The sequence below is a fragment of the Gopherus evgoodei genome, chromosome 13, assembly GCF_007399415.2.
Source record: "Gopherus evgoodei ecotype Sinaloan lineage chromosome 13, rGopEvg1_v1.p, whole genome shotgun sequence".
In the NCBI taxonomy this organism is placed as follows: domain Eukaryota; kingdom Metazoa; phylum Chordata; order Testudines; family Testudinidae; genus Gopherus; species Gopherus evgoodei.
This window is the reverse complement of record NC_044334.1, coordinates 18,229,533-18,253,831: the sequence shown is the minus strand read 5'-3', so window position 1 is coordinate 18,253,831 and position 24,299 is coordinate 18,229,533. Positions and strand designations below refer to the sequence as shown.

General features: G+C 40.6%; 1 protein-coding gene across 1 annotated transcript; it reads left to right on the top strand.

The window, feature by feature from the left end:
- Positions 1 to 382: 382 nt before the first annotated feature.
- UBE2L3 (ubiquitin conjugating enzyme E2 L3) lies at positions 383 to 24,257 on the top strand. The gene is made up of 4 exons (XM_030582702.1): positions 383 to 465; positions 10,123 to 10,218; positions 17,889 to 18,075; positions 23,441 to 24,257. Exons 1-4 carry the CDS (start codon positions 439 to 441, stop codon positions 23,593 to 23,595), a joined length of 465 nt encoding a protein of 154 aa, XP_030438562.1. The 5' UTR covers positions 383 to 438; the 3' UTR covers positions 23,596 to 24,257.
- The last annotated feature ends 42 nt before the right edge of the window (positions 24,258 to 24,299 follow it).

The following is a 24,299-nucleotide window of genomic DNA, read 5'->3' as shown; positions in this document are numbered from 1 at the left end:
CGGTCCGGGGGGGTCTCTCTCTCTCTCTGAAGGGTGGCAGGTGCAGCTCCTATGTTCCCCCCCTCCACTGAGTGTGCAGCTCTCACTCGCAGTGTGTGTCTGGGGGAGGGGAGTTCATTTTTCCATGCAGGCCCCCGGGGGGGGGGACCCTCGCTCCTGTCCCCAGGACACAGACCCCCTAGGAGGGGAAGGGGTCTTTACTCTCCCTTGCCCAGGGCTGCAGGCTCTCCACGGGAGGGGGTGGGGAGCCTCCAGCCTTCCCTGGAGGGGCTGTCGTCTCCTCTCCTGCCCCCCGAGGCGGGCGCTGGGCGGAGGGAAGGGAGCAGCCCGGGGACAGGAGCCTCTCGCTTCCCCCTCCCTCCGTTCCAGGAAGCGCAGCGCTTTAGCCGCCCTGCCCGCAGCCGCCATGCATTGTGGGGCAGCAGTAGCAGATCCAAGATGGCGGCCAGCAGGAGGCTGATGAAGGTAACATCCAGCGCCGCGCCGGGGAAGGACTGAGCGGGGGGTGGCTTGGGGAGGGGGCGCTTCCGCCCCGGGCTCCTTCCGTGCTGGGGGGCAGCGCCCCTCCGACTGGGGGCGCGCGGGGAGTCTCCCCTCCCCCCGCGGCAGCCCGCGGGACGAGGAGCCCGGAACGGGAACAGCCGGCATCTAGGCCGCGCCTCGGAGGGGCCTCGCTCCGCCCGCCCTGCCCGGGGCTGGGCTCCGGGGGGTCCCAGAGCCCCTGCGGCCGCCTGGCCCCGTGTGGGGAGCCAGCGAAGGGCGCCCGGGGTGCCCCGCGCCGGGCCATGCGCCTCCCCGAGGGGGCTCCCGCCGTGACTAAGCAAAGAGGAAGCTGGTGCGGGAGGAAATGCCGCCTGGCTCCTGCCGGGGGCTGGGGCTTTCTCCCCCCGGGCTCGCCGGGATGGGGGCGATTAGCCCGAACTGGCTGCAGTGCTGCCCGAGCGCCCGGAGCCCCGACCCGCCGGGACCATGCGACTGGGATGGGCTGAGGATTTCCCCCTTCCGGGCTTATTTTAACTTTATTTTTCTCAGGCGTTTTTGTGCTTTTAGCGTTAATCTGGCCCGCATGTGAGGGAGACATGGCTGGTTTATCAAGTTGAAATATGGACCTGGGTTCAGAAGTTACTTCACTGAGTTTGCCTTAGACACAAATCCTTTTCTGTTTCTGGGTTCTTCCTCTTTATTCCTTCTGACCTGTGTATAATCGTGTAAAGAGTGGCTGTAGCCTGTGGTGGTTGATTTTTACTTAAGAATGGTTTTATTTAATACTTTTATTCTATTTTGTTGTTCAGTGTTGTATCTTTATTATTTGTTCTCTTGCAGTAGCTCTCACAATGTGTAAGATGCTTTTCCGATCCCTAGGAAGACAGTCACTGCCCCTAGAAGTTTACAGCCTTATGTATCAGAGGAGCAGCCGTGTTAGTCTGGATCTGTAAAAGCAGCAAAGAGTCCTGTGGCACCTTATAGACTAACAGACGTATTGGAGCATGAGCTTTCGTGGGTGAATACCCACTTCGGAGGCATGTAGTGGAAATTTCCAGGGGCAAGTGTGTGTGTATACATATATGCAAGCAAGATGCAGGCTAGAGATAACGAGGTTAGTTCAATCAGGGAGGATGAGGCCCTTTTCTAGCAGTTGAGGTGTGAACACCAAGGGAGGACAAACTGCTTTTGTAGTTGGCTAGCCATTCACAGTCTTTGTTTAATCCTGAGCTGATGGTGTCCTTTTATGTAGTGAATGACATCATTATCATCAATTCAGACTGCATACTACTCAGGGCAGGGATCTGCCACACTTTATAGCACCTAGTGGGACAGTAACAATTATCTGTGTACCTGGTACTGTATGAACATACTATGATCTTTGCACCTAGGTGTTTATAACCTAAATCAGATAGATGATATAATTTAACCACATGATACGTAGATGCAGGTACCAAACTGAATGTTGTGCAATGTTCTTCATTTTTTACATATCTTGTGCTTGATGGGAGAGAAGTTTGGTGCCACTTCTGTTAGTTTTGTTCCTTTAAGTCTTGATCCTGAAACTGGCTTCAGGCAGGTGGAGCCCTCCCCAGAGCCTCACTGAAATCAGCGAGGTTCCACCCGGACACAGGGTTCTATACTTGTCCAGCCAGATGCTGGATTGGGGTCTGAAACTTGAGTTACACAGATGCATAGTTCATACATTCAAAAGTACCCGAGGATTATAATGATAAAGAGAATTGTGATAGTTTAATATTGATTTCATTTAAGATTAGCTTTGCTATTTTAAATTTGTTCTGAATGTAGATTGTAATTTAACAGTAGAACACCTTTAATGCAGAGTCATGCATACAAGATAATATCCATAACCTCAGCGAGGAACGTAAACTGCTCCTAAGGACCTTGGTGAGACTGAACTAACTTGTAGTTTTGTTTATTTTTTGATATATTCTATTTTTAATAATATATCTCATACTACCACATATGAAGCTATTGTTGCAAATGTCAGCATAAGAATCTGCTCTATTTCACATGAACAAGAGTAGTTATTTTATGTTTTAATAAGCTTAGCTTTTCTGTTTCATTTGAAATTGAATTTCATATTCAGAACCATATATAGCCTTTTAACCTTTTTGTAAGGTAAAAAATGTATATAAATACTCCTAGTACATTTCTAAACAGGAGCAAAAAAATATAATCTTAAAAATTTGGAAGGCTGCAGAGGCAATATTTAATATCGCTAAGTATCTACCAAAGCTAGTTATCATTCTGCTACATTTTATGGCGTTAATGGTATTGCTGCAGTATGTTTACAGAGACAGTATATAGATGTTAGTTTTCTGAAGTATTTGATTCTTCTGTCTGCACCTAGACAGGTCTCTTCTAGAAGAAATTTGTGGCCAAACATTGATTGATTGGGGAGCATGGTGGTGAGAATAGAGAATCTGTTACTAGATTTTACTTTCATTTTTGTTTTGTTTTGTTTTCATGAATTGTAATCAGAAACTTTTCCCCATGAGTTCAGCAGCTGCATAATGCTCTTAACAGTTCAGAAATTACCTTCTTATACACCACTATTAGTAGATATTATTACTCACCCCCATCACTCCTCCCCAGTTTCAGGATTTTGGACTATAGTACAATTCCATTGTACCACAAACTGCACCTGTAAGTGTTCCAGTGCCAAACAGATTGTCTGTCTGTCTGTCTTTTTTTAATAGTGATGATAATTGGATGTTTTCTCAGTTATTTACATTATACTTTTTAAACAAAGCTTAGGGTCATAAAATGTAATGAATGCTTGAAACCTCAAAGGAAACCCAATTTTAGCTCTGTATTTTCATACTTGTTAATAATAATAATAATAATTTTTAAAATCTCTGAATTTTCTTACAGATCTTTGAACTAAATATAGTTTGTTTAATAACTGAAAATAAATTTGGAACCTCCTGCAGATTGTTCAAAATATAACATTCCCATGAACAAGGATGTAAGTGAATGGAAATAGTTTTATTTTAAAAGTGCTGGAGTTTGGAACCATTGAGTGGATCATGGTTATTTATTTGTATTACACCAACAACAAGAGGCTGCACTTGAGATCAGAGTCCTGCTGTAGGTGGTGGGACTGCTGTGACGAACTGACAGTATAAATAGACAAGACAAAGTATGGAAGATTGGAGTATCATCCCGACTTTACATGGGAAAACTGATCTCTCTTTAAATTAAGAGCCAGTATTTATTTAGTCTTGGCAGAATTCAATTTGTATTTGTTATAATTTCAATAGATAATATTGATGTTCGTTTTGAGTATTTTTTAGATTTTTATCAATTTAATTTTTTACATTTGTGAAATTATGGGTCTTAAGCACTTTTATCTATTTTTATCATTTTAAATGTTCAGTTGCAGGAAACTATGGGGAATCAGAAGATTATTTAATGACAGTAGACACTGAGATCCAAAAAACTCAAGCTTTAGAACTTAAAATACAAATTGTCAATATGTCAAAATATACAAAGTAAATATCCTTAAATCAACAAATCATAGCTGTTTTTACTAGTCCACTTAGTCCATTTGTAACAAGTCTGATTCAAAAGTCAATCCCTGGATTTTGACTCTCTTCTCAAGCAGCATTTTTCTTTCTTTGCCTGGCTATACATTTTAGTTATTATTGATTGAAATATGTTGGGTTTTTTGTGACAGTGAAATTGATATTTACCAGTAAAAATCAGATTTTTCTAAAATTATATTTAATAACTTACAAATCTTAATGACATACTGAAATTTACACAAATGCAATTGTGTGGTTACAATCATAAACATTCAAAACAGGGAGGGAGGTGTTGTGGTGGTATCTGTGGGCCTGAGTCCTATTGTGCTAGGCCCTGTACAAACAGAAGATAGGGGCCTTTTATCACAAATTCTCATTCATCTGAATAGTCTAACTGAAGTCATTGGGGCTACTTGCGTGAGCATTTTACAGGATCAGGCCCCAGGTTTATCATAACAAATGCAGTTAGCGGATTAAGTCCCGAGTACATCAAAGACCCAGTTTTAATCTATGAGCCACTGTGACAGCTGTGCTCCTCTAAGACAATGCAGATCTCAAAGCGTGTGAGAGCTGGCAACAAAACATTCTCTGTCGAGGGGATCCAGCTATGGAACAGTCTTTCAGAAGAGATGTGCTAAATCTGGAGTCTGTCTTCGGAAACCCTGTAAGGCCTTCCCTTTTGAGAGCGTTTTTACACCATAGCTGGTGCTCAAAATTCAAACACCCCTTTTATTTCCAAACTCTTACTAACCCCAGCCCACCAACACCACAGAAACCCTACCCCAAGAAGAGTTTTGATCCCAGAAAGGGAGGAGTGCCAGAGACTCCATGGTGTCCATGATAAAGGTTTTTATTATTGCTACTGATTTTATGCGGAAGTCATTTGGATACCACAGTGATGGGCAACAGTATAAAACCCTAAGATAGATGGATGGAGAGATGACATTAGCTGGGAGTACAACTGAAGATGGGAGGGAGGCTTATATGGCAAAGGTGGTCATGTTACTTGTCTTTGCAGATATATATCATGTTAAAATAAAATACCATGTATGGAACTTGTACTTCTATTAAATAGGGTTGGGACTACTGTATATAGAGATATGTACTTAAAAATATAATTAGTAGTCCAGAAGACACTCTGGGACAGTATCTGACACTCCTTCCTCAGGTAAAGCTCCTGTTGAAGTCCCAACTATAATATGGCCAAGTAAAGGTTTCTATTAGGCCTATAATGTTTCCATTTCCTGGGTTTTTTTTAACGTTTAAAAAGTATAATTAATATTCTTTAAATGTAAGCTTTTTGTGTGTATTTTAAGGAAGTGAGGAAGGGCAGAAGGAAGATTATTTTTATCTGTTTTCTTTGTGTACTCTCAGTTGCATAGTCAAACATTTATGAAGCAATGAACTCCACAGTGAAATAAATCTCAGAACCACACCCATGTAATTAATGTTGATGCATGTATTTACATTATGCCTTAGTGTTGTAAACAGTATAACACCACCAAATTTATTGAGAATTTTGTATTTTTAATCAGATTTTTTTCAGTTCATAGCGTTGATACTTTGTATGTGTAGGTTCTTAATTGTTCTGGCCTTTACTCCTCAGTAACAGCTAGTCAGGAGAAACAAACTTTGTCTGTTTTCGTGTTGGTGTATTTTTTAAAAAAAGCTTGCACATTTTACAGCAGGAGTGAGAACAGTGTGGTTTTATAACTGAGAAATGGGTGACCATATATTTCTCAAACTTCACTTTTGAGCAGAGATCAAACATAGAAACTTTCTGCTTGAAAGAAGAACTATTCAGAAAATAAAGAATACATGAAAACACAAAATTGTAATGTTTCAATGGAGCCTTAACTATAGCTTTTATGAAAATTAAATATTCTCATGGTTTTTTATTTAAATTGGAAGATTTTTTATAAAAACACTACCTTGCAGTACCAGAGAACCAGAAATTGAAATAGATCAACTTCTTAAAACTGGCTAAGGGACATATTCATCATAAAAACACTTATGTTTAGAAATTGTTTACGTACTCTTGTTCATAAATAACAGATTACAGAATATCTTTTCTCTGTTCAATTTATTTGCATTGTACCTGATGCAAAGCTTATTGGGGTCAATGAGAGTCTTTCCATTGATTTTCAATGGGCTTTGGGTTTAAACCCTTTGTGTATAGTCAGTTTCCCTGTTTTCCCTGTGTAGACAATCATTGAGGCAGGCCCCAGTCTTGGGATGGTTCATATGCGCAAGAGTTTGCAGGATTGGGACTGAAGTTGTTTTTCCTTGTTTGTGTGTCTTTTTCAGAAAGCAGCCCCATCATTTTTGTCGTGTTTTTTTTTTTTAAACATCTTTATGAAATCACAAACTGGCAGAAGGACTGAGGTGCAAGCACAGTATTTGAAATGACTTTTAACTTGTTTTAATTGGCTAGATTTCAAATTGGTGGCATTTCTTTTACTTTTTGCTTTTTGAATTTTTAATTTTAAGCTGAATTTGAAATGTATTGCTTTCAAACAGCATAAGTGGTGAGAAGTACTTTTTTCATTTTCAGTAATGTAACATACATAAGGAAAAATATTAAATGCTTTTTGTGATCACGTCCCTTTAGTGCTGTACCTGAAGATTAAATATTACATATCAAATAGTATGTTCTCCATTTTATATACTGTACTATGTTTTTTATCTGAACATGTTAAAATACTTTACAGACTTGAAGTCCCAACACATCCCTATAAAATAAGTAGATATCTCCATGTTAGAAAAGAGAAATCTGATTCAGCAAGGTCACACGCAGGGTCAGTGGCGGAACTGGAAATAGAATTAGGAGTGTGCATTCCCACTTCTATGTTCTAGCTATTGGTGCACTCTCTCTTAGTCACTTACTTACATTATTTAAAACAACAGCATTAAAGGGGATGGGAGAGAATGGGAATTCAGCTACTTGCTACATTTCTAACCTTAAGACTTCTTTTAGAAAAAAATGCATGTTTGGCCTCATTCTCTCACTTCCAAAAGTCCTTTTTGTCCTTTCAGAGTCAGTGATCTTAAGGTGAAATGAGTCATTTTTCTAACTCTGAACATGGTACTACCTCTTACCAGCCTGTTGTGTGTGGACATTCAGCAGAATCATATTTTCTTTCTTCTTTGACAAAAGTATGTTTTTATTCATTAGCTATGTTGCCTTGGCTGTGCTAATATTTTATTATGAATTGTGTCTCATCAACAAAAGTAACTAAATTTCTGTTACAATAGCTTTATTCCTGGCAGTGCACTGCCAGGAATAAATACAGTTTGTTTTGCAGTTTCCTGGTTGAATTTGCAGGGGAGTCAGTAAGCAAAAAGCCTCCTCTAAGCTGAATAAGTTTAATATGGAAGTTACCGATTTGCAATAAATATGGAACCTCACAGTGCTACTTTCAATGAGTAATTTTTGAGTATAAAGTGAAACTTTAAGCAGCCACACAAGGGACTGACCAAAACCATTGTCTAATGGACATGGCCTTCTAGTAAAGGCAGAGTAGGATTGTGCTCAAAGACTTGATTCTCCACAATCTTGCACCTTGTGTAGTCCATGCCTGTTTAAAATATATGTATTATATTCTAGTCTGAGTTGGCAACTTTTTATACCTACTTTGTACTTCCTTTGCATAAGTAGAAATTGCTGCAGTAGGTGAAAGGTTGTGGAGAATCAGGCTCAGATATTTGGTGATACTTGATGAGGCGGGGGGGGGGGGTGTCTCTTGAACGGGTGTCACTATTATACGTCATTTCAGATGGAAGCGCTGCAGAGCCAGTAGGGTTACTGGGGGAAAAAATTAATTCTCTCAACTTTGAGTGAAGGATTTTAAGGAAATCAGAGAGAGGCTTGCTGGTTCATTTAAACTTTCTTTGGTTACATACAAAGCTTAATAAAATTGTGGTGATCACAGTTAACTTCTGCACTGTATTTATTGCATTTCTTAAATCAACCACATTACAGACATGTCAAGTTTTTAAAACAAAAGTGAGAGTTTACCTCTTTAAATTAACTTCATTTGTTTTTTTTCATTCTAAAGCTTACCACACTTAAATGTGTTAATTATTTTGACAGACAAAGAGACTGATCACGTTGATAGTTAACATGTCTTTATATAACTACTTCATCTGTTTTATATGTATTAGATTGTAAGCTCTCTGGTCAGGAACCATATCTTCCTGTGGTTTTTATATAACACCTAGCACAATGTGATTTTGATCCTTAATGGGATCCATTTGAGAGAAACTAATATAAATTAAACATATTATATAAACCTCTATTAAGAGTTAGATAATGTCTAAAATAAACAATTTTTCTATCCATCTGTGTTTTGTGGGAGCAGGCATCAGTCATGCGTAAGTTCTGCTTTAAATGTGTGCTGGTGATCTATCTATTTCTGTAACTTGCCCTTTTCATGATATCCCATAAGTTTTTTTTGGTTTAGAATGGGCTTCATTGTTTAAAATTGTGGGTTATGAAAAAGGGTAGTTCATTGTGACTCTGACAGTGCTACGTGCAGCAAAAATGAACCAGCTGAAAACGCAGCTGAATTACTTACATACCTTCCGAGCCTCTCAGAAAATGACCACAATCTTCTGCACTTTTGAACTGAGACCTTTTGTATTTTGTGTCCAAAACTAAATACCTAGCATAGTACTAGATTCTTAGTTAAAATGGACACGTGATGCCTTATTGCTGCTGCTAATAAAGGTTATCTTCCACTGAACAGCGTGATTTAGGTTTAGCGTATCCCTATGAATGGAAATCCATGAGACTCTTGATGTGTGACTTCATACTCTAAGGCATAATCTTACCACAAAAAACCCTATTTCTGTAATATCAAACAAGTTAGGGTACATTTAATGGCCGTGGAGCCAGGGGACCAGACTAACTAGTCATTTCTAGTGTCCCGAAGACAAGTCTGAACCTTATGTTCTGGACATGCTCCTTAGCTGTGCTTATATCTATTTTGATATACACTAGAAAATGAACCTTTAAGTATGTTGTATGTGAGTTTGGACTTTGGTCTTCTGTTGAACTTCATTTACTCATTATGCCAGAGTAACGCTCTAGTTCTGAAAGAATAAGTGTAGTTTTTTGTTTCATTGGGAGTGCCCTTTGTAAACTACTGATGTATTTATTAACACAGGAAATAAACATAGCGTTTGTTTTCCTTGACCTAGACTCTCTTAAAATATCGTGTACACTTGTATGTAATTGGCTTATTTTTCACTGAAAATTAATAACATTTTGGCTCACAAGGCCTGTCATCCTTCTTTCAGAAATTTTTGAAGGAAGGGAGAATATAGTTTCTTAGCTCATGCAGTTAGTTAACAATATCGCAATTCCTGAAGGTTGTAAGTATCCAAATGGCTATAATATTGCTGTTAACTTTATATTTTGTTTTCAGCCTTAACTTAGAGCTTTGCCTACATGATGGAGGTGCACTCGATTGGTTTTTAAACCAATCTAATTAGACTGTACAAACCTCTGTGTGGACACTTATTTTGGTTTAAAATGGGCATATTTCATTTTAGCTTAAATCTTAAACCAAAATAAGTGTCCACACAGTGGTTTGTACCAGTTTAATTAGATTGGTTTAAAATAATACCTTTAAATAAACCAGTGTAGCTTTCTCATGTAAATAAATCCTAACACATCTGTTACTTGTTTTGTAGCTAGCAAGTTGATACAATATTCTCAATCCACAAATTGTTTGAGAATAAACTTTTTAAACAAATGAATATCTGATATATAAGTAAGTGTAACAAAAGTGCAAATAAAATGTATAGCTGCGATGCAATATTATTAACCATGCTTCTGTTGTAGCTTCATGGCATATCTCTTAATTCAAGAAATAAAGATTTTGATTCCCTGGCCTAGATAACCTTGATTCTTTATAGGTGCAGGAATTCAATTTGTTTTGTTAGTTATGTGACTTCTGAGACCACAACCTCGTTTAATATAAAACAAAGGAACCCATTTTCACCTCTGTTTCTTGAAAAAAATAAATGAACATGCTGCTTATTACAGTTATTAATGTATACTTACACTCTGCTTGCTTTTCAGGAGCTTGAAGAAATCCGCAAATGTGGAATGAAAAACTTCCGTAATATCCAGGTTGATGAAGCTAATTTATTGACTTGGCAAGGGCTTATTGTTCCTGTGAGTATAGAACACTTACATTGTTCTTTAAAGCAATCCACAGACCATTTGTACCTGGTGATGACTTGTGTTGAAGGGGGAAAAAACTCTCTCAAATCCATAGTCTATTAGTACTGTAGGTGACCATTATATAATTGTTGCACCTTGACAAATGGGTGATTATTTGCTGTTATAAAACAATACTTCGGTTATTCTGGTTATGTTTGAAGAAGAAAAGATCCAGTGAATGGTTGCACTGAAAACATACCTGTTGTTTACTGGTTATAAAAATAACTAGGCTTAGCAGGATTCAGTTTTAGTTTATAACTGTTGGTAAATGTTGATTTCAGATGATGCACTGAAATTGACAAAAAAGAAAATCAATTGGTAACAGTCACTGTGCCTGCAGCAATCAAGTGTCGCTGGTCCCGCCGGCCATTCGGGGAGTACTCTGGAGCCCTGTTGTCAGGGGAGTGAGTGGGTGGTTCCAGCCGCAGAGGGCTCTTTGCGCCTCACCTGATCCCACAATGGGGACGGAGCTGAGCCCCCTGGCTGGGACTGCAAGGGAAGGACGACAAGCCTCTGACTGTGGGGGAGGCCAACCCACTGCCGAATGGCTCCTGCTTCAGTTCAGGGAGCCCTCAACAGCCTCACAGCACGGACCTGCTTTCTCACACACCAGTTGAGAGTGCCAGGAGACTGCATTTTTCCCTACATCTTGCAACTGTAGGGATTGGGTATCACCAGTGCTGTGGCCATGTAGGGAGCCCGCTGCAACTTTGCTGTCTCAGCCCCACTCCCTTACTTGTGTGACAGCAGAGTTGCAGAGGGCTCTCTAGACAGCTGCAGCACCAGTGACACCCAATGCTTGCAGGCATTAGGTGCAGGGGAGGCTGCAATTATCCTGGCCCATTGGCACAGAGATCCCTGGCCAGGATTGCAAAGCAGGACCTCAAGCTCCTGGCTGTGCAGGAGACCACCCTGTCGTTGAAGAGTTCCTGTCTGGGGATAGCTCGCACGTTCCTGTCTGGAGAGTAAGTAAGTGGGGCTGGTGACACCGAATCACTGCAGGCACAAGATGTAGGGAAAGCTGTGATACTGGCCTGGCAGACTAGAGACCCCTGGCCGGGACTGCGACGAGGAATCAGTATTGTCCCCAGCCAGGGAGGAGGCCGCCCCATTGCTGAATGGCTCCATTGCTGGGCAAGAGCCATTTAGCAGTGGGATGGCCTCCCACAGAGCCAGGGAATCGTCTTTGTCCTCCTCCTCGTTCCTCCTTGCAGTCCTAGATGGGGGTTCTGCTATGCCCCACCAGGACCCCAGCTTTCCTCGCACCTTGTGCCTGCAGGGATCCATTGTCACTGGCCCCGCGGCCTTGCAGGGAGCCCTCTGCAGCTCTGTTGTCAGAGCCCCACTTGTTCATTCACCAGCCCAGAGCATGGGAGCCATCCCCAAGCAGGAACAGTTCAGCAGTGGGGCCTGCCTCATGACCTGGGGCTAATCCTTACCCTGGCCAGGACTGAAGGAGATCTCCACTGGGCCAGGATGACTGCAGTCTCCCATGTACCTGGTGTCTTGGGCCCCTCAGCTGCATAGGAAACCCCCTGCAACCCTGCTGTTAGCGCTGCCCTAACCCCAGCCCTACTCCCCACAACAGTAAAAATAAAAATAATTTAAAATAGGAAAAAACCCTTTTTTAAAAAAAAATAAATTATTTTCAACAATAAAAAATAGAAAAAATTGAGTTCTGCCAGCACTAAATGGAACCTAGGTTTGTATGTGATGCATAATGACATTTTTTAGAAGTCTCTAGGGAGGAAGGAGGTTTTGAGATTAAGGTGCTAAAGTGGATTTTGGGAGATCTGGATTCAGTTTTCAGCTGTATCACAGACTTCCTTCCTTCATGACCTTGGGCAAGTTACTTATCTCCTGTCCTCTGAGACAATTGGGGTGTAGGTATTACCTTATCTCACATAGGTGTTGTGAGGATAAATCCATAGATAGTTGGGAGAGGCTCCAATGCTGTTGTGATGGGTGTCATATTAGTACCTAGATAGATGCTTGAAAACTTTAGACCTGTTCCTGCAACTACCTCAATGTGAACAGGATTGGGGCCTTAGTTATATTGTGATGTTGTTTCCCTGCTTCTTTAGTGTACAGACACTTTTTAAATCTTAAAATGTTAAAATAACACCGTTTTTTTTTAACAATGGTAACAGGTTAGTTTGTAAACAAAATATGTTTAACTGAAGTGTCATAGTCCCCAGATGGCATTGTTTTATAGTCACAGCGTTCTAAGTTGCTTAGGCAATTCAGAAAATTTTATTCAAGAATTTTACTAACTCTCAAAGGCATAATGCATTTTTAATGAGATTTTTAAAAAGCTGTGTAGACTATAAAACAAACACTGTTGTAAGGTGACTTGAGCATTTAAGTTGCTTAACAATCACTTATTGTCAACTTAGATGTAGGCACACTACTATTTTCCAGGTATCTGTTTATGTGCAGGTAGCCCATAATTCGTAGGTCACGCAGTAACATGTAAAGAATCTTTTGTTTTGAAACAGCTAGACTAAGCAAATACAAAAGCTCTAATGCTTTGTGTATATTGGCACTTAGATCATGTTAGTGAATCTATTTTTACAGTTTTCAAATGGTTCCTGCTAATTTGGTGTAAACATAGTTTGCCTGGCCATTGTGATATGGTGATAAGAGTTTAAAGCAGTTATGGTTGTATCATAGTAGCCAGGCAAAACATATTGACCTCATTTTGGCAGGAATAATTTTGAACTTGTTTTAAAACGGCTCTGGCTAGTATGCTTTTTATGTCCATGAATATGGGCCTAAATTAAGAGGTCTTAAACTGGTGCAGGCAGTACAAAAATAACTGGAGTCCAAGGTGTGCAAAACAATTTGGCCTGGATTTTCGAGATTGGGTATTTTCAGTTAGGCTCTAAGTGCTGAGTTTTAAAAATCTCAGCATCTCTTGGAAAATAGGCCACTTATTTATGCATTTAGATGAGGATTAGGTACTTAACTTTAGGTATCCATTTTTAAAAACCTTGCCCGTGATTTTGTACCTTTGAAAGAGAAGTGGTGGGGTGTGATTTCTAAGATGCACTAAGATGCTGTGCATTAATTGGTCTGTGTAGAATCTGCTAGTATGCTTTAACAGCATGCTCTTGTATTATGTGAAAGCTCACTAGGGAACCTTTAGTGTGCACCAGCAGGATCCACAGGGATAAATTGATATGTTAGAGCGCTTTAGAAAGCACACCTCTGTAGACCACATTACCCCACTGTTTAGACAAACCCTAAAAGTAAATTACTACTATACTAGTCAAATCAGGGCTTTGGAATGGAGCTGGAGCAGCTCCGGAGCAGTGGAGCTGCAGGCTTTTGCCTGGAGCTGGAGTGGAGCCGGAGCACAGCTCCAAAGCCCTGAGTCAAATAGAGAGGGATTTGTTGGAAAGGGGAAGGAAGGAATCCAGTTTATTGGATTGTCTGAAGTCGTGGATTTTCACCTTCTTTATTTTGGGCATTTTCCACTACCGAGTTCTGTGTTCACTTTCCTGGATGAACAGCTGCATCTAGTCTGTGGAAAGGAGAGTTGGGCTACTTGGACATCAATGCTCCCTTTTGGTTAGATGCAGTAGAAAGCTGGAGAGAAATATAATCTGCATGTGATCATAAAGACTTTCAACATCAACTCTGCAGTGCCGCTGGCTTTGTTAGTTAAAAGCCACTCCTGAACATGGATCATGCGTGCTACATCGAGATTCTTGCTGATCCTTTGGATTTGAAACACTGTAGAACAGGGGGTTCCAAACTCAAATGACCATGTGGCCATGGGGGCTAGTTCATTGGCCCTGAGGGCCATATCACTGACACACAGCCCCTCGCTGCCCTCGGCCCTGCCCCCACTCCACCCCTTCCATTAGGCCCCGCCTCTTCCCCTCCCTTCCGTGCCCCATTCCAACCCCTTTCCTGAAGTCCGCATCCCAACTCCGCCCCTTCCCTGCCCCCAGAGGGTGCATGAGGTGTGTGGTGGGGGCTCAGGGCGGGGAGTTGAGGTGCAGCAGGAGGTTGGGGTGCAAACGAGGCTCAGGGCAGGGGATTGGAGTGCAGCAGGAGGTTGGGGTGCAAACGGGGCTCAGGGCAGGGGATTGGGGTGCAGAAGGAGTGTGGGATGCAGCAGGGGGCTCAGGGCATGGGGGTTCGGGGGTGGGTTCAGGAAGGCTTCGGGCTCCAGGGTGGCAGCAGCGCGTACTGGGGCCAGGGCAGGTTGCTGGCCCCACTCTGCTCCGGGAAGTAGCTGGAACCATGTCCCTGCGGCCCCTGGGGGAGGGCGGGGGGGCGCAGGGCTCGGCATGCTGCTTGCTGCGCCTCCAGATACCTCCCCCGAAGCTCCCATTGGCCGTGGTTCCCTGTTCCCGGACAATAGGAGCTGCGGGGGGACGGTGCCTGGAAGCCAGGGCAACACATGGACGGAGCCCTCTGCTTCTCCCTTTCCCCCCTCACCCCCACTCAGCTGCAGGGATGTGATGCCAGCTGCTTCAGGGGGTGGTGCGGGGCTCGAGGGAGGAAATCCTGCAGCTGTAGTTTGCCCACCCCTGACCTGGAGGTAGGCAGGAGAGGAGATGGCCTGCGGGCTTCGTGTTTGAGACCCCTGCTGTAGAACAACTGATGCAAATAATCCCTTTGAGTCTTTGGTGCCTCTTTTGTGAATAAAGTGAGCAGGATATGAACTTTAGAGAGGAGATTTCTATTAAATAATATATTTTTAATAAAACACTGTTTATGGCTCTTGTATAGCATTTTACTGCTTGGGCATTCTTCCTAATCAGTATAAAGCTGAGAGCATGCCTTTCTTTTTAAAGAAAAACATTTTATGGTGATCTGTTCCTTAAAAACCAAATTAAAAATAACCAAAACCTCAAAATGTTTGAGCTAAAAAAGAAATTAACAGAAAATATGTAGCTTTAAAAATGGTCTGTTTTAAATAAAGATTTCTGCTCATTAAGACTTGAATTTGGAATACTTTCCTCTGCAAAGGTTCATGACATCACAAACACCAAAAACAGAATTGCAGGGAGCTGCATCCCAAAGACAGCTTTAGGTTTTTGTTACGTGCTTTTGCAGGAGAAACAGAACTTTGAAATCGTGTTTTGGCATGATTATGAGGAAAATTATTTTAAAATGTTTTGTCACTGAATCTACATGTATTAAGGATCTTAAGTTTTTGTATGTATTTCAAAAGCACTTTGGGTCACCATTTAAAGGGAGGACACAATCAATACAAATAATATTCCTCTTCTTTCTTTGCTTAACTAGTCTAGAATTGTCTGAAATTCAGCTGTCACACTGTGAAAAACTTTTTTTTTAATTGGCAGACATAATCTGGGTACAGATGAAATCTTTTTGGTGTTAAATTTGGTTTTGAAGTACCAGATGTGTGTGGGTTTTTTTGTTTTTTTTTCAGAATAATTGTTGGCACTTTTAAAAACAAATAATCAGTGTTTCAACTAGCTTTGGCTAGTTATTGATTGTCCAGTTCTGTATTTTTAATCTCCCTTCTGGGCAGCCCCTCTCCACAGCTTTTCTAGAACTGATGCTTGATGTACAATTGAGATTTGATCTGGCATATGCAGTAGACAGACTTATTGAGTGATATTTTGTGTAATGTTCAGTTAAGGTTGTTGTGGAGGATACAGTGCTAGAAGTAGCCCAGCCTGCTAGATTTGTTCTAGAACATTGTTAAAGAAATAAGCAGTCACTCGGTTGTGAAACAAGTCAAAGACAGCTTGTTATCTTGGGTTTTTCCTCTACAGATGTGTGTGTCAGATTTTTGTGTTTATATTGCTTGTTTTACATGACTTATAACAAGACATTAATTTAAAAAAAAAAACTTTTGGGATAAAATGGTTTCGTGTTCTATACATTGAAATAAATTTATCCATGTCACTGAATTTCTATACTATATTTGTTTCAATTTCAACATATGAAACATAAAAGAACACTGGTCTGAGACTCCATGTGCTCTTGTAAAATACATTTATTGATGTATCATAAACTGAATCTTCTTTTTAAATACTGGTCACAATGGATAGCCTTTTGGGGATTGAAAGGTATAGCACAGATATTCAAAGTGAGCATTACCGTCATTCATGTTAAAGTGTAAGTGATGAACAACTCTTTGCATGCAATCTTTTAATTCCACTTCGTGAGTCAGATCCTTACCCCTGCACTGACCTCTTGATGCTGGGAATAAGGGTTATAGCTGTATAAAGTAGCCAGGATTTGGCCAGCACAGGATTTGTGAAAGATTTTCAAGCCCTGACTCAAGAGTGTATGTGGGCTGGGGTGAAGCCACAGTATGAAGTGTTGCAGAGATTCCAGGCAGCACTACAGCTCACAGGACACCCTGTGCATGCTGTTGTTAGTTATACAAACTTTCAAGGCTGACTAAATTATGCCAGGGTCACTTGAGAAGACTGGATGGATGTAAAGTGGCTTAAAGTCATCTTCACCCCCCCACATCCTGCGTTGTGAGTTCTGTTCTGTTTTTGAGGACAACATAGAATCTCTCCCCATAGGTATAATGCCGTTTTCCTTTCCCTGTAGAGTGTTGTTGTTTTCCTAAAGATGCTAATACTGGAGAGCTCATTTTTAACTTCTAGAATGGCTTCGATTAAAGGGATTGAACTGACTGGCTGCTAGGTGGAGGAAGTTAAACTGTATGCTGAGTAAAAACTCACTTCCAGCTATTCTGAATCTCTTTCCCCATTATCCTGAGTAGTTTTATCATTGTGAAATCCTTGTTTGCAGTATAAAACGTTATATTTTGATAAACTCTAAAAATAGCAAGTTGATTTTTCTTCTGGGTTTCTCAGAAAGTAATTGAAAAACATTTTTGAAACTAGGACTGCAGTGTCTAGCAGCAGTTGCTATCAGTTTCTGAGCATTGTCTTGTTCAGTTTCAGCATGAAGAATCACTCTCCCTACTTTCATAGTCCTCTCACCGTACTCCTCCCAGGATGATCTGATGAAAGGCACATGACACTGCATATGAGTTTAGTGTTCTCATCAGCAGATGCAGTGAATATCTATGTTTAGTGTAAAAAAAAAAAAAAAAAAAAAAAAGAATGGTCAGTAGACTTTATGCAGTCAGCTAAAGCAAAAAGATTCTCTCAGAACATAGAGGGAAACCTGACAAGTCAAATTGCTCTGTTGTTTGTACCACCATATTGGGAGAAATGAAATAACTAGGTTTAGAGACAGAAACCGAAAACTTGAGGAAGAAAATTGATATCTAAGAAAGGACTTGAAAACCTTTATGAAATTGGGAATAACAAACAATTGTGAGATTGGAGGCCTTTTTATCAGTGTCACAAAGTTCTGCTTTCACCCCTCAGTGCTGCCATAACATGCGTGGCTTTTATTTTCCTTTCAAGATAAATACAGATACTGATAAAACACTGTTACCCCTTTGCAAAAGAATATTATGGTTTTGATGATTTCTGGCACATAAACCTAAATCTAGACATGTGAATGGATTTGCAGGCCTATACAGACAACAGTGTATCTTAAACTTGGACCATTCAAAAGACTGAGATCTATAGCACACAGTCCCTTCAAATGTATCTGTTCTGATGTCTGAAATCCCTTGATGTTCTGTCTTCTCGTTGCAGGACAATCCTCCGTATGATAAGGGAGCCTTCAGAATCGAAATAAACTTTCCAGCAGAGTATCCATTCAAACCTCCTAAGATTACATTTAAAACAAAGATCTATCACCCTAATATCGATGAAAAGGGGCAGGTTTGTCTGCCAGTAATTAGTGCTGAAAACTGGAAGCCAGCAACCAAAACTGACCAAGGTAAGACACTGTGTATGGTGAACTTAATCTCAAGTAACTGTGTTGGTTAAAGCCAACGGATGCTTCGTATTATTGTTTGGTAGCTGATCTCCCAATATATCCGTTGTCTGTAGGTTCGTGCAATGGATTTCTCCCTCTGGGAATGTAATGAATCAGTGGTAGTTGATCTTCAGTTATACGTTAGGATAATGCAGTGACTTGGCATGTGTTGCTGTGGAGCTCTGTCATTGATGATCAGAGCATTAGGTCTGAAATACCTAGAAACCATAGAATTACAGATTCAAATCCTAACAAAGATGGCTCCTCTCATAGTTCTTAAAAGATGATAAATTGAGTACTATGAGACTTACAGTGTGGAGGTCTCATGGATAAGACCTTAAACATTTTAGGGTACGGTTTGGTTTGAGGGACTTTTCTATTTCCATTTGTTGTCAGGCTGAGAATTTGTCTTCGTTTGTTGCTGACAGAGCTAATTGGTTTATATATTGTTATTGAACGCTGTTGGGTGATTATTGTAAGTATAACTATTGTTAGGGAGCTCCTTTTTTATATGGGCTTTTTTTAGTGTTATAAACCCAAATTAATAATAGAGAGATTCTATCGTTCATCAGAGCTTTAGTGACCACAAAGAGCTTTTTTTATATAGAGGCAGAGTCTGTTCAGGTATCCTTGACCAAAAATTTCCCTTCTCCCAGCCCCTATCTGTCAGTTTCTCGCCATGAACTGTGTGTTGACAGAACCAAATACTGTAGATACATGTGGATGTCCATGAAAACCCTACATCTCTGACTTCCCCTTTTCACTTCTATATACTCAGAACTTCCTAATACTATGCTTGATCTCAGCCCAGAGAAGGATTTAGGAAAATAATTGAGGTGTTTTTGCCCACCAGTAACTTAAATAGCCAAATAAAAGCCACCAAATCTATTATGTGGTGAGTCCTCCAGGAGGAATAGCCCTTTAGCCAAACTTGGGGAAAAATTTAAGTTAAAACTGTGCATCTGCTAAAAACTTAAGGTGACACTTCAGCAGTCTGCTGCCTGGTACAGAAGAGTAAAAGGAGAACTATCCAGTCTCTCTACTTGGTCTTACACCTGGACTTTGCTCAGCAGTTTCAACTGATACTAATAATTGAAAATAGCAAAATCCTCTTTTAAAATCAGGGGAAAAAATAAAAATGGCTTAAAAGCAGGAATGTGAAAAAACTTTTCCGATCCTACCATTTTTGCTGCATTTTGCATGTTTAAGCTGTGTTTAAAAGAATTCAGTTTCTGTCTTGCAGTGGCAAAGAGTCTTCACAATGTGAACTCAATGCTTGTTAGCCCAGCCTTGCATAAAACTGTCTGCAACCAAATATGGCAGTCTGGCTGAGGTGTACATTCCTCTTATCATAGAATCGTAAGACTGGAAGGGACCTCGAGGTTATCTAGTCCAGTCCCCTGCACTCTTACTCATCCCCGTTCTGTGCTGTGAGATGTGACTTTCAAAGTCTGCATGAACCAAAGGAAAAAAAACATCACTCAATGCAATATCAGGATAGCTTTAAACACGCAAATGTCAGGAAGGGGGAAAGTTAGGGGTCTCAACTCATCCCACCTTTCATATACTAAGTGTGCCTCTTAAGGCTATACTACATATTAGGGTTACAGCTGCTTAATATTAAAAAAGATACATGTGTAGTGTGATGGAATTACTGTTAAGACTCATCTTAATACCATGGTAGGGCCTGACTTGTGTGTGTGAAATATTTTTTAAATTTAATTATGTAACGTGTGTGAAAGAGGAGCTGTGGCATATTGTGGTGTTGATATATGGCTTGGTATGCAAGCATTAATATGGCAACAGCTCTGAGATGCAGCAGTCTCTTAAGTCAACTGTGAAACCAGCCAATATCAACACAACATTTCTCATACTTTATTTAAACAACTCTAGTTTAAGGTAAGCACGTGTAAGCCAGCCCCTACCTTAGCAGTGGAGGAATAGGTTAGCCTACTGGGATCCAAGTTTTGGTCTCGAGCTATGTTCTTTGCTCCCAGGTTGGCGAGGGATGGAGAGTGATGTGAATGCAGTGTGTTACACCCTCTGGCAGAAGCACCACATGTAGTATTCTAGTAATCACTTTGGTGAACTCTGAAATGACGTGATGGATGCCAGAGTGATGAACAGAGTCCAAATCCTCATCTGCTGAGATGCTGTTGTGGAGTTGAGGGAATAGGGGAGCATGGGGAAATATGAGTGAATTTAAAGTTGGGAGGTATGAAGAAGAAAGATGATGTGCTTGCAGGAGAACAGTAATTTGTAGCCTAATTTGAGGCTGTTCCAAACTCTCGAAAACATGTCCAAACACAGTTATCCTCCCACAAGATTATAATATGGTTCATCCGTATAGTATTGATGAGACTGAACTGTGTTTTAACCATGCCCCTTGAATTTTGCTACAGCCTTTGCAACATGTTACAAGAGTCTGTAGCCCATTTCAGGATGCTGTGTTGTAACCACAATAGGTTATATTGTAAAGATTGTTGTACAATGTAGTTGGGACTATACTGTCAACATATTTAACATGGGAGTGATATGTCTTGTACGTGAGGAACCTCTTTCAGTACTTTAAATCATAGATAAAATATAACTTATCAAGACCACTTTTTTCAAACTCTGTTTATAATACATATTCATGATAGTCTTTCATGCACCATCATTAAAGTTATGATTTGGTCACGGAAGTCAGGCACACCTCCATGACTTCAGCCCGCAGCAGCTGAGAGCTGCAGGGTACCCCCATCTCCCGTGGTGGCTGGGAGCTGCGGGGGACCCAGAATGGCAGGGGTCCCCTGCAGCTCAACAGCCACTGCAGATGCGGGGATCCCCCCGCAGGTGGTGGAGTATCCACGTCCACTCACCAGCTGCTGCGGGTGGCGGGCGAATCCCCTGGAGCTCCCCAGTCCTCATGGATGCTGGGGACCCCTGGAGCTCCCCAGTCTAGGGGGAATCCCACAGAGCTCCCTGCACGGTGGGAAATTTCCTGCAGCTCCCAGGTGGCAGGGGATCCCCTGCAGCTCCCCAGCTGCCACAGGCAGGGGGTCCCTCCCAGCCACTGGGTGGGGGAAGGGCCACAGCTCCCGGCCAGGACAGGCAGAATGCTCAACCCTCCTCTCTCTCCGTTTGTCATGGACATTTTTAGTAAAAGTCATTGACAGGTCACAGCTTCTGTGAATTTTTGTTAATTGCCTATGGCAAAATCATAGCTTTAACCATCATCCAGCCAATGTCCATTCGTAGAAATAATTACAGGGCAGGAATCCTCATTTAACCAGTGTTATTTCTATAACAGACCTGTTTAAAATTGGTGGCCGGGGTTTGACTATAAATACAGGAATGTAGTGGTCAGTTTACTGTGTGTGTTCTCTCTCTAGGTTTATTCTCCACTATTTGACAATGTAGCATAGCTCATTTTGACATTCGGCACTACTGATGTGCTTGTCTGGGTACGAAACAATGAGGAAGTTATGGTCCCTACCCCAAGAAACTTGCAATTGACACTTTATCCATCTTATTTCAGAGCAGGTGTTTAAAAAACAAATCTTAATCAGCCTTTGTTCCTATATATTATATTCCATGGGATGTATCTGATATCCAAGAATGTGCTGCCCGAAATTGTCAGATCACCTGCCTCTTGATCATCACCCTCATGTGTAATGTGTCTTGGTTCCATTTACCAAAACTCCTGCTCGCTTTTGACACTATATAAAAGTGAACCTAGAGCTAATCTATAAAACTTTGTAAAACCAGTGATTGTTTTAATCCTATTACACTTATTTCCCTTGGTTTCCTTTTTCAGTGTTTTTTTTCCTCCTCCCAGGAAGTCTTGAGTAGTTTTTTGGTTGATGGGGTTTTTTTTGTTTGGTTGGTTTTTTTAACTTGCAGTTCAGGATAATTGTTGCAAGATTCTGATAATCCCATAGCAAAAAGTAACAGTTGTCTATCTGCAGTGAGCTTTTAGCTAGAGTCTTCTGACATCCAGGGCATTTCAGAATTTTGCTACTAGAAAATTACTTCCTGTTTGTTAAATATAGAGTAATTTTCATTTGCAGACCCTTAAAAAAATGTGAATGGAGGTGTAGACCTGGTTGGAAAATTTATACATAGTTTGCGGACTCTCGGGTCCACAGACCACAGGTTGGAAACCACTGATGTAGAGAGAAGCAAGATTAGTGTTCTACAGTACTTACTATAGTAGAGACTTCCCTCTGTTATATAGGTACTATATTTATCGAGCAACTGTGGTGTTGAGGGAAGGAAGCTTCCTTTAAATGATTTTTATAACCAAACATTCCAGAGAGCTGCTTTTCATTCCATATGACAGCTGGTTATCAATGTGGAAAATATGCAGTTAATAAAGTTTTGACATAGTTGCCTGAAAAGCACGGGAGCAATGTTGTATATTGTTTGAGACCCCTAAATCTGACTGGATTGGGGTATTATGAATGAATGTCAGTGAACTCCTCTAATTTTTTTCCATACACCTATTTTCTGTAGATCTAAGATATTTATTGCGGATAACCTACCTTCCATTTGTGCATGCTCCTCTTAATGATTGCACACAGTGTAGTACAGTATGAGAATTTGTGATTGCTGCAGCCTGTCAGTTTAGCTAATTAGTTCCTAATGGCCAAAAGAACATAAAAAAAAAGAAAGTAGCTTTAGATTTCACAGCAGTATGCCAAGTCCATCATTTGAGTGCCCTGGCTAGTTTGGTTTAATGTGGTTAGTTAAGACTGACACTTCTCATGAAGAGCATTGACTGACTGTTTTAGAGCATGGTCATGAATACTGGGGTGAGAATCACCCTGAAGTATTACCAGTTTGTTCATCAAGTATATCTTCACCAGCAGGTATATTTGGCAGTTCATGTTGGAGTAATGATAGAAATTGTTTCAGGAAGTGAGAGAATATCCAATTTATTGTATTTGTTTTAGACCAGGTTATTTGTTACAATGGTAGTTTCTTCCATATGTAGCTAGATAAAATACATTTCATCAATCACGCCAGTCACTCAGCCAGAAAATCTGGAATGCACTTTGAGCTGTATGGGATTTGTCTATTAGTTTTCTAGTGTCGACTTCCAGTTTTTCCTTCTTGAGATGAACTACGAATTCAGAATCACTACCAAACTAAAATTGTGAACTGTGTGCAGTTGCTTTGTACTTGTTTATATAATGTATTGGTCTCTCTTTTGGAAAGCATACAGATTATAGGGTCATTCTTTAACACATTTAAACTCTTATTTTTAGTGCATCACTTACATTTTGGCTATTTAAAAATTAAATGTTCACGTCACTGACAGTACTTGTACTTCTTTTGACAGTAATCCAGTCCCTCATAGCACTGGTGAATGACCCACAGCCCGAGCACCCCCTTCGGGCTGACCTAGCTGAAGAATACTCTAAGGACCGTAAAAAATTCTGTAAGAACGCTGAAGAGTTTACAAAGAAATATGGTGAAAAGCGACCAGTGGACTAAAATCTGACACTATTGATGTCAGCAACGTGTGTTAGAAGATCCGGAGCAGTGCATTTCAGACACACCACAAAGCAGGACTCTATGGAAAATTGACAAGTGCCACCTTTTGGTGTTTACTTGTGGCTGTTACTAACTTTCTACAGTTTTCTTAATCAAAAGTGGTCTAGGTAACCTGTAAAGAAAGGATTAAACATTTAAGATGTTCTAGTTCTGCTTTCTTTGTTTAAAAATCACTGCTTCAGTATACTTTAAAGGATGCTGTTTCTTTTTCTTGTCAGAATTTATCAAAAATATCTTAGACTTATATTCTGCCCTTAAAATTCAAAAGGTTGTGGCTGTTATTTCTTCTTTTCCCTTGCAGTTCCCACTATCGTGCGTTCATTTAATTTTTCATTTAATTTTCTTCCCCCAAACTGATGTCTTAGAAAATATATTCCTGTCCTGACAGAAAATGGTTGAATGTTTGGCAGTTCTGTTTACTTTTCTCTTTAAATGTTGCACTGTGCTTTGTGGAACTTAGGTTGCAAGTTCCCCTTAACTTCAGTTTGTAACATCATAAACAAAAACAAAGCCCCACAAAAACAATCAGAAACAAAGCCTAGGTCTTATGTAAATCTGGCTGATGTTACCACAATAATGTTTATTAAATGGGGAAACCCAAATTTTGTGTGCGTGATTGAATTAAAATATGACTTGTGCTGGTT